The sequence below is a fragment of the Melozone crissalis genome, unplaced genomic scaffold (assembly GCF_028551555.1).
Source record: "Melozone crissalis strain CALT ecotype California unplaced genomic scaffold, PUWL_Pcris_2 ptg000008l_1, whole genome shotgun sequence".
Taxonomy (NCBI): domain Eukaryota; kingdom Metazoa; phylum Chordata; class Aves; order Passeriformes; family Passerellidae; genus Melozone; species Melozone crissalis.
Window position 1 is genome coordinate 18,300,998 of NW_026535786.1, and position 15,461 is coordinate 18,316,458.

Sequence of the window (15,461 nt, forward strand, 5' to 3'; positions counted from 1 at the left end):
GCCTCAGCCAAGCACGCCCTTGCTGCGGACCCCGGCGCCAAAACTCGCCCAGACGCCTTCCGCCGCCCCTTGGGCAGAAGGGCAAGCTCCCGGGCACCTGAGGCGGGCACGGCGAGGGCGGCCCCGGCCCCGCTGCCCCCGGCCGGGCCCCGCGGGGTCCCGGGGCAGGGGGCGGGCGGGAGGAGGTGGCCAGCCCGGTCCCGCCCCGCGGCTCCGCGCCGGGAAGGCGGCGGGAGGCAGCGGGTCGGGCCGAGAGTCAGAGGGACCGGGGACCTGGAGCGGGACCGAGCTCTGCTCGGCGGCGGCACGGCCCGACGGGCCGGGGGTAAGTCCTGGCTGCTGCCTCCCGCTCCCCTCCCGCCCGGCGCCGGCAGCCCCTTTTCCCGCTGCTCCCGCCGCCCTCCCTGCCCGCTTTTCCCCAGCCCCCGGGGCACACGGCAGCCGGGCCCGGGGCACCGCGGGGAGCGGCGCAGCTCCCGCTGCCTCTCGGGTGCGGGAGCCGCGGAACAGCGGGAGCGGAGCAGCACCCGTAGCTGGAGACGAACCCAAAGCCATCGCCACAGCGGGAGCCCCGCTCGGACCCCGAACCCTTTCCCGCACCCGAATCTGCCGTGCGGGCCGGGACAGGCACCCGTACCCCTCCGAGGCGGAGACCCGCGGGAGGAGCGTCCCTTTCCCCCCCTTTCCCCTCCCTCGGCTCTTCCTCACGGCTGCCACCCTTGTCCCCATGGCAGGTTGTCACCCCGTTAGCCGGGGTGGTGGGTGCCCTGCCGCCCCTCTCTCTGTGAGGGTATCCAGGTACGCTGGTACGTGCCTGGATTGGCAGCACCCTGGCCAGGTGTGGAGTGAGCAGGACTGGGGAGTGGGAGGGGAATTGAGGACAGTCCGGGGATGAGGGACCTGGCGGGGCTGGGAGGGATCTCAGTAGGGAAGACTGACTTTGGGGTGAGTCAAAAATAGGGCTTGTGAATATAAGAAACAGAAGACAAGACAGGAAACCCACAGCCAAACTGTGTGTTGGGATGCCTTACGCCTTCTGGTTATGTGTATTATTGGTGATGTTTTGTTTATTCCTTGTTCTGGCCTTGCTTATCACCTAGGCAGCTGCTTTTTCCTGCACTACAGTACCAGCCTTTCCTGGCTCCAGACAATACAGAATTCCTCGAGTGGGAACTGTGTCTGTGCAAGGGACACAGTAAAATGAATCCTGTCTTTGGGTGGCTGCAGCTCAACTGTTTTATGAACAGTCCTGGACCCAGCAGCAGTGCTCATGCTACAAGAGATCTTCGTGATCCAGTGGAAAGCTTAACTTCTTTGTCAGGGTCAGGCAGAAGAAAGATAGAGGAGACAAGCACAAGCCATAAGAGATTGTTTCACCCTTGTTCTGAGGGATCTGTGTTTACAAGACATGGGGAAGTTCAGTTTCCATCTCATTCAACCCTTGCCCTCTCCCAGCTACAAATCATCAGGGGAAAGTAGCAACAGTTTTAAGGATGAGTTTATGCCAAGGGGTTGGAGCAAATTATACCCATCACAGATGCTGCTATTCAAGGGGTGAGGTGAAACAGAGTAATATTTATACCACTGGTATTGCAATGTTTTGTCCTTGCTTTTTGCACCTGTCATACTGATGATGAGTTCAGGAACAGGAGCAGTAGCAAAGGAAAAAGAAGATACAAGCCATTAAATGTCATGGAACAACCTCGGTACAGCAGCTTTCATATTTCTGGAAAAAGATCCTCCTCTTAAATCAAGGAAGGGTAGGTTACTGAGAACAGACTTGAATCTATTGTAAGAAAAAGAAATGCAGAGCACCCTGCAAGCATCCTCCCATTATTTCATCCCAGACATCAAGCTGGTTTGCTTTTCAGCACAGGAAGCATATCTTCTGGCCAGGCATGGAAAACAGAGCACCGTATGGATGGAATGGGAACAGCACCAGCAGTCAACCCTTTACAAGGCAGGCAGGGGTTGGGACATGCTACAGGAGAAGAGGAATTCTGGAGGTGGTGCTTGCTTTGCTGCCAGTCTGCCAAGCACTTGAGTGTGTGAACTTATTGAAGACATTTTTTGATGAGAGAAAGAAGAGGATACTTCCCAGAAGAAAATATATAAGTTCCAAATTTTGGCCAAGCCCTAGTATGTTTGGGTAGCTGTGTTGGGTCTTGCTCATCATTTCAAATTGTTGTCTTTCAGGCTGCACTCTTGCCCAGATGACTTATACTGTGCTATGACTTTGGTGTTTCTCAAAACCATTGCCCACTTTCCATACAGCTGCATTGGTTGGTAAGATCCATCTTTCACATGCACACAGGAGGTGAAATCTTGCATTCTTCTCTTGGCTTAGATTCAGTGAAGAACAGAACAGGCCAAGGAAGTCTTTAAGCAAAGCTCTGCCTGTATATGAGCAGAAAAAATACCTTTCTGATTGGCTTGGAGAAGAATTCATACAGAAAGTATAAAAATCATCCCAGTACCCACAGGGGGTTCTGTTTTCCACAGTCATTGCAGAGCTGTGATTTTCAGTCCTTTCTTTCTCTTTGCAGTGGCAGCCCCATGGCCCTCTTCACCAGAGCCAGCAGCCATCCCAACGCAACAGACCCCATTCCCTGTGGGGCAAACAGCACCACAGAGCCTGGGCTGCCCCATTCACACGCCTACTACGCCCTCTGCTACTGCATCTTGATTCTGGCCATCATCTTTGGGAACGTGCTGGTGTGCCTGGCTGTGCTGAGGGAACGCACCTTGCAAACCACGACCAACTACCTGGTGGTGAGCCTGGCAGTGGCAGATTTGCTGGTGGCTACTTTGGTGATGCCATGGATGGTGTACTTGGAGGTGAGTACCTCTCAGGAATGATCAACAGAATTTAACCACACCACTGCATGCGTGGTCATGTTCCTAATGCAGGCTGTAGCAGCATTTAGACTGATCTGTGGGGAACAGCCCTGGAGCTGTCCTGCAGGCTGTGTACTGCTTGGGTGTGCTGCATGGAGTTATTAAAAAAAAGGGTATAAGAGTGTGTGTGTGTGTGTGTGTGGGAAGCCATCTCAGAAAGATAGAGTTCGACTCTTCAGTTTGATTGCAACTAAAAAATATTATTAAAAGTCAAATTTTATTTGAGACTGGAATAGTCTATCAGCTCAAGTGCATTCCAGTCCTTAATGAAATCACATTATGCTTTGCTTTAGAAAATACTTGCCACTCACTCTTGCTGTGGACAGGGTGAGACTGAGGCACATCTGTGGAGCAGCCTCTGCCCCATACAAAGCCTTGGTCATGATTTGTGAGCACAACAGTAGGTCCATTTCCTAGTTGTGTTTGTAGACCCATTCAAGACTAATTTCCATCTGAGGAGCTTGGATAATCAAAGCAGCTGATGCAAGAGTCATCCAGACAACAAAGAAAAGAACTCATACACATCCCAAACCAAGCTACCAATCCTAGCATTGCACAGGACTTCCTATAAAACTGGGCTGTAGGACTCCAGGAAAACTAAGATTTAAAAAACAGTCCAAAAAGCCCCAAAGTTTTTCAATATTTGCTGCTATTTATGGATCAGCAATGCCGTCAATGAAGCAGAAATGGCATCATGCTTCAATATACCATGAGCCTGGAAATTGCCAAAAAATCATTCAGTCCCTAAAACTGTAGAATACCTATTCATCTACTGAAGGTTTGCCAAACCAGACTTCAGAACTGGCCCTTATTTATGGAAAAGCTTAAGGTGGATAAATGCCTCAGATTTAAATGCTGCTTGTGAAGTTTGTGCTTTACACTCCATTTTTGGAGTCATCAGTGGCCATGAAATGTGTTATTTTATCAATCATGCAAACCAGAACTGTCTCTTTCTGAGAAATCTTTTGGGAAGGCTGTGACAGAGCAGCAACAGGAACATTTTATAGCCTCAAAATCCTCATCTCAAGGAGGTTTCTGGCTCAGAAGTGCTATTTAGCAGTGTCTAGCAATCTTCTGGGGGCCAACATGTAGGTCTGGCACACCAATATTGCTGCCCTCTTCTTTACTGATCCCTGGTGCTGTGGCTGCTGAAGCTCACCAAGGTTTCCAGCACAGTGGCATCAGGGTACCCTCCCCACTGGAGTTTGAGGGCATTAAACACCATCATGCCATGTAGTCATTGCATAGATGGAGGAGGACATGCAGCAGCATGGCTGGGAACACCCTCCTCAGGCTTCTCACAACATCCAACTCTACCTCCAAAGGGGAAGAAAGCTTCAGGAGAAGGTTGTCACTGAGGTCTAAGGTCTAGTCTGCTGAGACTGTTTGGGAGTCACACTGTCCCTCACCTTGTCTCTCACACAGGAGCAGTGAGACCTAAGCTGCTCTGTGAGCTCCAGGAGCTCTGCTGGACTGGTGTCAGAGGGAGGACAGAGCTGTGAGCAGTGCTGCCCACATGAGTGCTCTCTGTACTGTGCAGACCCATGAGCAGCCGTCTCACAGCTGCAGGAGCCAGCAGCAGCCCCGGACAGCTCTCAAGCACAAAACCCTGCAGGGAGCCTGCTTAGATGCACCATTGCTTTCATGCCTGCCATTTCCTGATGCAACTTGGTTTCCTACTTTCCCATCTGTGTGCTCCTCAATGCAGCATCACCATTCGTATCTGAATTGTGGAGATTCTGTTGTTTATTTTAAGAATTCAAGAGAGTGGTGGATAAGCATAAGTTTAAAAAAAATAATCATTGGGCATTCATTAACTGGAAAGCTTCTTATAGAGTTTGGAAGTTAAAAATAATAACACCACAATTTTGTAGATAAAGCAGACTGGTTGTCAAGGAAGATTAGGTGAAAACCTGACCTGAATATTCTATAGGGATCTTGAGCACTGTGTTTGATAGAGCCAGATTTCACCCTGGACACTTCTGCTGCATAATCACTGAGTGGTAATGAGAGATTGTATCAGTTCATCTCTCTGTAGTTTGCTCTCATCAGCTGTAAGAGATTAATATTTGACCATCCACCTCACCCAGGCAGATATGAGGATTCATTCAATTAATACCTGGGATACCTTTTGAGATTCCTGGACAAAAAGCACCAGAGGGATAAAGGAGAAGTACCCTGCCAGCACATGAAAACCAGGAATGCAGACTAGCAGGTTCTAGCTGTTGTAGCAAAGATGATTAGAACAGAGCAATAAAAGGAAGATCAGAAATAGAATTTTTTAAATGTTGAACAAGGCATATAATAAAAAGGCTTTTCTTCACTGTTAAATTCTGGAATAAATTCTGGGTTCATATACCCCACAGGTAAATATTAACTACTTCACCAACTCCAGCAGAGCTACTCCCCATTTCAGAAGTGGCAGGTGGAAGTGAGAATGGGTTTTAAGCCCAGACATTTTGATCTGTGAAGCATCCTCTTACACAAGCTGCAGTCTGGTGATGTGATAGCATCATCCTGAGAGGGCACACTTCTGAGCCATCCCCACCAGCACCTTCTTCAGTATTAATGGTTCCCATTCTTTACCTCAGCATTTTAACATGCTCAGGACCTTGGAAACTCCATCAGTTAAGTGCTTGTTCATCTGCTGGGTTAGCAGCAGCTGGCTTTCATGTGAACACCTGCCACTGGCTTGGTGAAATATTCTTCAGACTCCACAGCTCATAAAGAAACTGCATCGCTTTTTACCTCAAACTGCAGAAACATCCCTCACTGGGTCCCACTGCAAAGGCTTCCAGCAATTTTTAATGTATTTTGAGGTGGTCAAGCAGATCTCAAAATCTGAAACTAAAGTCAAACCAGTGTAGTGTTTCTTAGGAAGCTGAATCTACCTGTTCAGGTCCCTAATCTCAGATGGACAGCCTTCAGACTGCATGTCTTGTAGCTCATCTGTGTAGAAAAGCTCAATAGTTTGGGTTTGACTTTTTCCCCTTTACTTACTTTTTTATAAGAAAACAAAGGAGCACCTCCATTATCAAGAGAACTGGAGAAGAAAGCACAGTTCCCTTCTGCATTTTGCAAGCCAATTCCCATTTCCCTCCCCTGCATTCATTCAGGCTCAGAGGGTCTAATAGAATACTGACTCATTCAATACCTGATTTCTGAAATGTAGCAGCTGGGTCCAGCAGAGAACACCCAAAAGGCACAGCTCACCTCAGCAAGTTTCTGTGCCCATGTGTGGGAATGCTGCCACTATCATTTACATTTCTTGGGATTATTTCTTAAACAATTCTCACAGAGTGAATTTTGTGTTTGTACAAGTGCTTTTCTCTGCAGAGGGCTGCATCCTTCCTAGGCACCAACACTTGCAGGGCTGACCCACTGCCTGAGAAGCCAAGCTTACTTGTGGCACCCTCTCCACTATGGTCTGGGATACTTATTTTTGAATGGGTTCTGAAGAGCTCCTAGGATGGATCCTACACAGACTTATCAAGCAACTGGCTCCACTGTCCCTGTAGTCAGAAAAGTAACCTTCATAACCAGTTTGCACCTTTCTTCCAGCTCATTCCTGTTGCCTCTTGTCCTCCCACCACATTACTGCTGTCACTGCTGTGAAAAACCCAGCTCTATCTTCTTCAACCTTTTCAATATCCTCCCACTAGGCACCGGAGGGCTGGCTGTTAGTCTCCCACCCCTCAAAACCATCACTTTTCCAGACTGAAAAAGTCCTGCTCCCTTAGCTGATCCTCACAGCTGCCCCGGCCCCTGCGGATTGTTTTCGTGGCTCTCCACTGGACTCACTCCTGTTTACCAATGTTTTTCCTCTACTGATGCCTCAAAACCAGGTGCAGTATTCCAGATGTTTTCTAAATGTCAGCAGAGAGACCAGAAACTAGTGGCAGTTTCTGATTGCTTCCCAGGACCCAGATGAAACAGGAGGATCTACAGGGCTGAAGGCTAAAATCCAGGCACCCTCCCAAGCATGGACTTTCCCCCTTTTTTCTCTCCTCCTCCCCCATTCGGCACAGGACTGGGTTTGTTTGCAGCTGAACAAGGAGGCAGCTTGCCCTCCATCTCCTACAAGCAGTGGGCACTGAGGCAGACCACCTCTCTCAGAATCAGGCTGCCATCCCAATCCCAAGGACAGCAGGGCCACACAAGAACATGCTTGTCAATCAAAAAGGTCGTTGTCAAGAACTTGGTGCCTACTCCAAAACCCACTTTTCTCCATTGCTAAGACTGAGCTTAGGCTGCGGCTGAGCTTTCTCAACCACACACTTCAGATTAAAAATTCAGAACAACCAAAACAGCTTGGTAGCAACTCAAACCCCTTTATCTGAGTAGCTTGTGAGTTCGCACTCAGATCTAATAATCAAAATCTTTAACTGAGATAAGAATTCAAATAAGGTTTTTGAGAAGCCTCAGTCTCAGATCTCGCTTTCATACATAAATGCAAAAAGTTTGCAGCACTTTTCCAGCTCACTGCCTGCAAGAGCACTCTGGCAGCTAAGCTGAAAAAGACTTTCAGCCCTTAGATTTTCTCAGATAATCATTAATCAAAGGATAAATACAGTGATAGCAAATTTAAATCAGTTTTTCATGCTAGGCCTTGAGAGAAGGGATAGCTGCTGTTTCTTCTCCCTGCCTCCCTCTGTAAGAGCACATAAAGGATTGAAATTAAAGTGAGGCTCCTTCTCCACGACCTACTGCTGTGTTATCTTGCACGCAACACTGGTGCCTCAGTTTCCCTCTGCCCATCACTGTGGAGCTCCTCCAAGCTGCTGGGAGACCTGGAGGAGAGCAGCTTCTCACACATAACTTGTCAGGACCTGGTGCAGAGCAAGGCTGACAGTTTTGTGTCGCTGGTGCAGGTGACCGGAGGGGTCTGGACGTTCAGCCGCATCTGCTGCGATATCTTCGTCACCATGGATGTAATGATGTGCACAGCCAGCATTCTGAACCTCTGTGCCATCAGCATTGACAGGTGAGACACAGCAGCATCCAGGGGACAGCCTGGATAAGGGGGTCAGCCCTGTGCCCCAGTGGGGCAGGGACAAAGAAGTGGGGTGAGTACAGACAGCATCGGTGTCCTCAGGACAGCAAGCCCCTGAAGGTCTGTCCCTGCCACCGCTGCTGTTAATGTGGCTCTGCAAGAGGAGGCCTGCACTGGAGGGCAAGGAGACACAAGCAATAAAACATCCCCAGTGGATAGTCAACCACATCCTCAGGCTTCTTAAAGGCAGGAACCACAATTGGTCATCCAGCTCCCACTGAGTGTCAAATAGGATTTCTCCTTCTGGAGATCTCACTCATGAAGCTTTAGTAAACAAAATCCTGCCATATTCACAGACAGAGATGAAGATTATTGCTGTGTAATCTTTAGCTTTTCTCTGGTTTTCTGCATTTTAAAACTGAGCCTATTTTAAGCAATGCTGAGGGCTGGGAGCCAAAACCTTGTCACATGTGATCCTACTGGGACCAAGGAATGAGAGAAGGGAAAAATACTGCATGCTGTACCTTTGTAATGTGTAGTTCAAGGATAATAGTGCAAGGCAGCTCTCAGTGCTGCTTTGGTCCAGTGTTCCTCCATGGGAATCTGTATCCCCATTTCAGTTTGGCTGTCTGCAAGACACAGCCCCCAGGCTCTCCTAAAGATGAGACTCCTGTACCTTCCAAATCCTTGCCCTGCTGAGCTGCATCTCCTGGAGCACCCCAGCAACTGAAGGTCCTTGACAACCTGCCCCCAGGCAACCCTCTGCAACACCAGACCAGGCAGCTGAGACAGAGTTTAATAGTTTGTGGTTACTCCAGAGTGCTCTTTCACAGCAGTGCCCATATAACTCCAGGGCCTTGAGGGTCAGGGATTTCCTGGGGTTTCTTGATCCATCTGGTAGCCCAAACCTTGTAGCTTTGCATGCTGTGAGTTCTGCTGAGTGTATCTCTGCACTGCTGCCAACTAACTCTGATTTCCTCTGTTCCTCCCTCCAATGCCCCACTTACCATTTCTACAAATTGCTGATCCCATCATCTGATTTTCTCTACTCTCCTCTTCTATTTCTTCTCCACATTCACCATCGTGTTCCCTGTGCTGCTTTCACTTCTCCTTTTAAAAACCTGTTCCTTTCCCTCCCTCCTTCCTCCATCTCCTCTTCCCGGAGCTGGTTTGGTCTGCAGATACACGGCAGTGGTGAAACCAGTTCAGTACCAGTACAGCACTGGGCAGAGCTCCTGCAGGAGAGTCTCTCTCATGATTGTGATAGTTTGGATGCTGGCATTTGCAGTGTCATGCCCTCTCCTCTTTGGCTTCAATACTACAGGTAGGTGATATCCTGAACAATAGCATGCAGGAGAGGTTGGCAGTGGAGCTGCCCTGTGTATGGCCAGGTCATTTAACATGGGTTCTGCAGATTTGCCAAGTTACAGGAAATTTTAAGGAACTGAAAACCACACTATGAAAGGGGAGAAAAATCCGCATGTACTCAAGTCTATAAACTTGCCATTTACTCAGGTAGACAGTGACTGTCACTCTAAAGGGCAAACCTGCCTGCTCTACTGCCAAATCAATGCCCATCAAGGTGTCCAGGTCCTCAGATTCCCATCAAACAATCACTTGAGCACACAGAGCAAAACCTGCAGCACATACAGCACACACACACACTTCATGGCATCTTGCTGATATCCACAGGTTCAGAAGGACAGTTTCGACTCTGATACAGAACACATTTCTAAACAGCAAGGATTGCATATTAGCACTGCTTGTCAGAGACCTCCTTCCTATCCAGCTGGCTGCCTGCTTCCTTAACTAATCCTTTGAGGAGGGCAAACAACTTAGCCCCCACCTTGGAAGCAGGTTGGTCTTTTTCCTTTCCCTTAGCTAGGGCAGCACAATCTCCCTGGAGGCAGAGGAGCAGGGGAGCCTTCCTTCCCACTGAGTCACAGGCAGAAGCTTCTGCCCCTATCCATCCTCTCTGCAGTGCTTGAGGCAGGAAAGGGATGGGAGTGGGAAATTCTGCTGCCCCGCTCTGCATGGTTCAGACAGATAGGAGTGAATGCACACTCTGCATCTAGACAGCTCAGAGGCTGTCAAAGGAATAGGAGAAAGGGTGGGAATAGACATGAGAGAACAGCTGTTGGCCAGAAAAGCAGGCAGATGCATGTTTGCTAATCCTTGTTGGCCCTGTGCTGGGTTCATTTTAAGCATCCCTGAGGCAATTGGGTAAGCCAGAGCATACTCTGCACTCCTTAGACTGCCTTTGCCCCCAGCCACCTTTTGTCTCGCTTTGCCAGCACACCAGAGCCTCCTTGTACTAAACTGAAATCAGCTCAGCCACTCCTCTCTCTCTCTTCTCCTCCCCAGGGGATCCCAGTGTCTGTTCCATATCCAACCCTAGTTTCGTCATCTACTCCTCTTTGGTGTCCTTCTACCTCCCGTTCATGGTGACCCTGCTGCTCTATGTGCGGATTTACCTCGTGCTCAGACAGAGGCAGAAGAAGCGAACCCTCACGCGGCAGGGCAGCCAGAGCGCCAGCCCCAAACCGTGCTATGCACACCAAGTAAGAGCCACATGAACCCACTAGGAGTGGTCAAAAAGGAGAGGATTGCATCATCTCTTCTCCTCAAAGGGTTAAAACACAGAACAGAAAGAGGACATGTTTTCATCCCATCCCTTGCTCATACACCATGATATTTGAGGCACAGAAGCTCCAGTTAAATCCTTTTCAGACCCCTATGTATCTCTGCCCTCTAGAAGTGGCAAGTAGAAAAGAGCACAGAAATACTTCAGTATTTCTTCAGAGCAGGGTTTTCTCAGCCATGCATAAGTCTTCATTTTTTGCGTAATTTCTTCATTTATTATTTTAATGTCTTCATTTATTGATTTTTGCTCTATGAAGCTTCACTCTCAGGGCTTCACAGGCTTTAGCATCTGTTATTAAAATAAAAGACCTTCTTCATCTGACAGACTTAAGAGGTCAAAATACTCATGGTGCATGCAACATTTGTTCCACTGACCTTTCTAGATGAAATATCTGCAACCATGGGAACCAACACAACAGTTTGAAAAGAATTACCTGGTCATGCATATCCACTCCTTTTACCCATTTTTGCACAGTGAAGCTACACTAAAAGGGTGGGGATGCTAAGGGGAGCAGGGCCAACACAAAAATACAGATGGAAGGTCAGCAGAGCAGGTATTCCTGCTCTTGCTGTTCTCATGCTTCTCCTTGGTGGGATGGAGGCAAAGTGTTGCCAGCTGCTGGTTAACCCCCAGGTCAGTGCAGAGGACATGGTGCAATATAAGAGGCAAGTGAGGCTAAGGATAACTCCTACAACTTCCCTCATCATCCTCTGGCCCAACGAGCAGTTTGGATGGTTTCCAGATCCTCTGTGGCATCATCTTTTGCAGGAACACATGGAGAGGAAAGCTTTGCCAAACGGATGCCAAGGCACCTTTTCCCGCTGTCTCTCGCTCAAATGCGCAGGCCAGGAGATGTCCACAAAAAGGCGGCTGCTCGCTGTGTTCGGCCTGCAGCGGTACCGGAGCTTCTGCCACGAGGCGTCCCTCCCCAAGGCACCAGGGACTGCCCAACCCAGCCGGTGGGAGGAGAGGAGGAGGAGCACGAGGGCAGCAGTGCAGGTGCAGAGGCTCAGCAATGGTGGAACCATCAGCAGCTTGAGGCTGGCCCAGCAGCAGCCCCGGCAGATCCAGCTGCGGGAGAGGAAGGCTACGCAGATGCTGGCAATTGTCCTGGGTGAGTGAGAGCCATTCTCCCTGTGGGGTGCAGGGGGTGATGGTTTGGGACTTCCAGGAGCCTCCTAATACAGAACCTCCTAATATAATATTGAGATTTTTTAAAAAATGCAAGCTGGGCCTTGGCTTCAGCTCTTACTGCTTCACAAACTCAGGAGAGACAGTCGTGGAACATTTAGGGATCTAGAATAATGCTCCCAAATGTTGAGAGCCATGTATGTTAGTGTTTTATTTACTATGTTTTGTTACCCTTGTTTAAAATCAGTGGCCAACAAGCCCTGCTAGAGGGAGCAACAGCCAATACCTTTGCTTTTCCTTTTCCTTTGTTTTACTATTGCAGGGTTGGAACAATCCTAAGTTTCCATACATGCAGAAGCTCTTAAATCTGATTACAGAAAGGGAAACTGAGGCAAGGAGCCACAGAGGAACTTGTTCATACATCTGGGTAGATAAGCCGGGACACTTTTGTCCTTGTCACCTGCTGTGGTCACCAGATGCACTGTTCCCCCCCATTAACTCAGTAGTAGCAGGAAAATAAAGCAGCTCTCATCCTAACAGATTAAAGCAGCTGAGGCTTTCCCGCAAAGTTGTGGCTTTTGTCTGTCATCAGACCACTTCTGAAGCCATTCACAAACCTGGTCCCAAGGAGCCCAAACTTTTGCCAAATCTCTCTATGTCAGGAATAAACGTGGCCTTCAGTGTTTGTGAAATACAGAAATAGTGAGGGGCTGGAGGGAGAGGTCACCCATGCAGGCCCCTTTCCAAATAGTTGCTGCTCTAAACTCACTGATTGTTTTCTGCCTCTCTCCAAACCCAGGGGCATTCATAGTCTGCTGGCTGCCCTTCTTCTTAATTCACATCCTCAATGCCCACTGCCCATCCTGCCACGTGCCTCCAGGGCTCTACAGTGCCAGCACCTGGCTCGGGTACGTCAACAGTGCCCTCAACCCCATCATCTACACAACCTTCAACACTGACTTCCGCAGAGCCTTCCTCAAGATCCTCTGCTGCTGACTGTGGGGCTGCACGGCTCTGCAGCAGCGCCCTGGGAGGAGAAGCAGACAGGGACAAGGCAGTGAGTCCCTCAGTGCTGGACACAGCCCTGGGTGTGCAGCACATCAGCCAGCACAGGGCATCGCTGCTGGGCGCTGACAGGCTTGCAGGGCACACGCAACCCAAACGCAGATGGCATCCCTCATCTCTGCTGCATGCATGCTGGAAATGCATTTACCCTCCCACAGCTGCAACCTCAGCCTGCAGAAGGCACCCAGCTCATGCACAGCAGTCCTAATAAGAGGTCAGAATTTGAATTCTTTGATAAGGATCCTGATCTCTTCAGTCAGGAGCCAAGAGTGAAAATTGGACAACGAAACTTAGAAAAGGAGCACTGATGGAAGAATAACAACTTTCCTGTTGTTTCCATCAAAAGGTTTGCCTGTAAAACTGGGTCAAAGTACTTGAGAAAATCGCCCTAGTTGCAAATGAAATCTTCCTTTGTGCTGCTAGCTTGTATTTTACTGCTCCTTGCAAGGTAGACAGGTGGCTGCTCTCCCTCTGGTAGGTCAGCTCACATGACAAGTGCAGCACTACCCCAGGGTCCCCTCTCCTCCTGACCCAAGGACCAGTGATAGATTGGCCATTACTTAACCACCACACACCCCAGTGATCTACAGGGGCCACCAAGAGAGACGGGCTCTTGATAGCTGCCATAGATTCAAACCTGTTTTTTCAGCTGGTTGCATGCACCCTGTCTCCAAGCTTGTTCACAATCTTCACCTGTACTCCTTTCCTGACAGGAGCACTGCTAGATTTGGGGTTTGTACCACTTGGCTGCTGCAATAACTCCAGTTACAGCCCATACCTGGGGGAGAGCTGTTTCATAACATTCCTCCCAGTAAGAAGGGACATTTGCCTTGGGATCAGCTCCAGGACTCTGCCTGACGCCCCTTGCCAATACTCTTGTCATCACACATGGCATCTGTATATCCCAGCATCCAGGAGCTGGCCAAATACAGCCTGGCCGTGGTCTCCTTTCCTAGCAGTATTCTACAAAGCCATCTCCAGTAGTTCCTGGGTGAAAAAAACAGAAAGTCCTGATGTACCGTAAGCTGGTCTCGTGTCAGGGCATTCTAATGCTCTTCCCCTCATATAGACAAACCTGGCATGGGCCAGAGAGCCTCAGCTTGGTTCTCCCATTTTGCCCCCCTGCTGTACTGGATCAGAGTCTTCAGCTCCCACTGCCAGGACTTGGCTTAGTTGTGCTGTCAGCCATGCTCGTTTGATAGCTTTGGGCATAACTCTGTGTGCTGCTCCTGCCTGTGTCCATGCCACAGCTTCTCCATCTGGGAACGCCTTCCTTTCCTTCCTAATATGAGGCCAAGGCCATTGTTCTCTGCCTCCAGAGCACATGCCAGAGCTCTAGCTGCTGCTTTGGTTTGTCTGGGATTTGGGAGGAGGATCTTGCGGAGAGCATGTGTCATTTGCCTGGGCAGGTGCCCTCCATACTGCATTGTAACTGCCTTAACCCAATAAAACACAAGTGTAATTGGAAGTTTTGGTGATTTTGTGATTAGTGTACCTCCTTCCATAAGCCTTTTGTCATCTGTAGGCCTCTTAACACTTTCCCTGTAAAAAATTATCACCCACCCGGACACCTGCAAGAAGTCTTTACTATTACTTGCATTTTCCTTACAACTGGGAAAGAAATCAAAGGCTTCTGTAAGCACTTCCAGCAGATGAATTCTGGAAATACAGTCAGTTAGTTTCCCAGCTACACCAGGCAGACGTGCAGTAGTGTTACTCCATCTGCTCAAAGATGCTGGATAGCACAGGAGGCACTCAGCACACAGGATGGAGGAGGTATGAATCAAGTGAACCAACCTGTGGACAGATTGCCACTCAAGTAATTCTCATTAAGATGCTTCATAACAGAGATCACCAGTCCAGTTGCTTTATATAACAATTGTCACTAAGGAGGAAATTAAAAGATCTTTAAAAGGATGACTAGGTCCATTTTAAGACCTGGCCTAGCATCTCTCAGGGGTCAGCTTGATCCTACTCGAATTTGAACCAGTTCTTCAAAGAGTGATCCCCAAGATGATTCAGGATAGAGGTAAGAACAGGAGGTGTGGCAGAAGACTAAGCAGCATTTTCGTGTCCACACAGCTATAAGGGATGGGGAAAATCCTGTATCTAAACATATGGTCCTTTCTTGACTAAGATCTGAACTACCAGATCACAGAACTGACTAGGGACAAAAATAAATAAATAAATAAATAAATAAATACAGCACAAAACCCTCACACAATACAAAAACTCAACTCAGAACCAAAACAATCTCTGTCTCCTCCCTCAAGTGCTGCTTGAGCACCATGCCCAGTTTTCCTCTGTCAATACGATCATAGGTGATCCTATAGAAAATGCCAAGGAACAGAAGCAATTACAGGCACAAGCATTTGATGCCTCTCCACCCTCTCCAGCAAGCCAGAGAGATTCCTGAGGGCCCCCCCAAGACACACCCCCACTCATTATTTACAGCAGAGTAATCTGCATTCTCCTCCAACTGCTCAATGTCTCCTACTAACCTTAATTTTCTACATTTTCCTCCTTAGTGTTTTGTTTTCCCTGACTCCACAACTGGCTGGGAGAGATGAGCTGTGACGCTGTGCTCTGCATTCTGTGGGGACACATTTACATGCTGATATTCCCATTAGAGGAGTCTTGGGATAACGCAGAAGCCTCCTCTCCTGCAGAGAGGAGAGGGGAGCTCGGAGGCAGCCCCAGGTGCTGTGGCAGCAGGGCTGGGCAGGGCAC

The 15,461-nt window shown here is 48.9% G+C and overlaps 1 protein-coding gene across 1 annotated transcript; it reads left to right on the top strand.

Annotated features, from left to right (window-relative positions):
* The first annotated feature begins 254 nt into the window (after positions 1 to 254).
* On the top strand, positions 255 to 14,162 carry DRD3 (dopamine receptor D3). Its single transcript, XM_054269878.1, has 7 exons — positions 255 to 325; positions 2,547 to 2,838; positions 7,770 to 7,882; positions 9,073 to 9,215; positions 10,256 to 10,452; positions 11,304 to 11,649; positions 12,466 to 14,162. The coding sequence occupies exons 2-7, from the start codon at positions 2,557 to 2,559 to the stop codon at positions 12,660 to 12,662; spliced, it is 1,278 nt and encodes a 425-aa protein (XP_054125853.1). The 5' UTR covers positions 255 to 325; positions 2,547 to 2,556; the 3' UTR covers positions 12,663 to 14,162.
* The last annotated feature ends 1,299 nt before the right edge of the window (positions 14,163 to 15,461 follow it).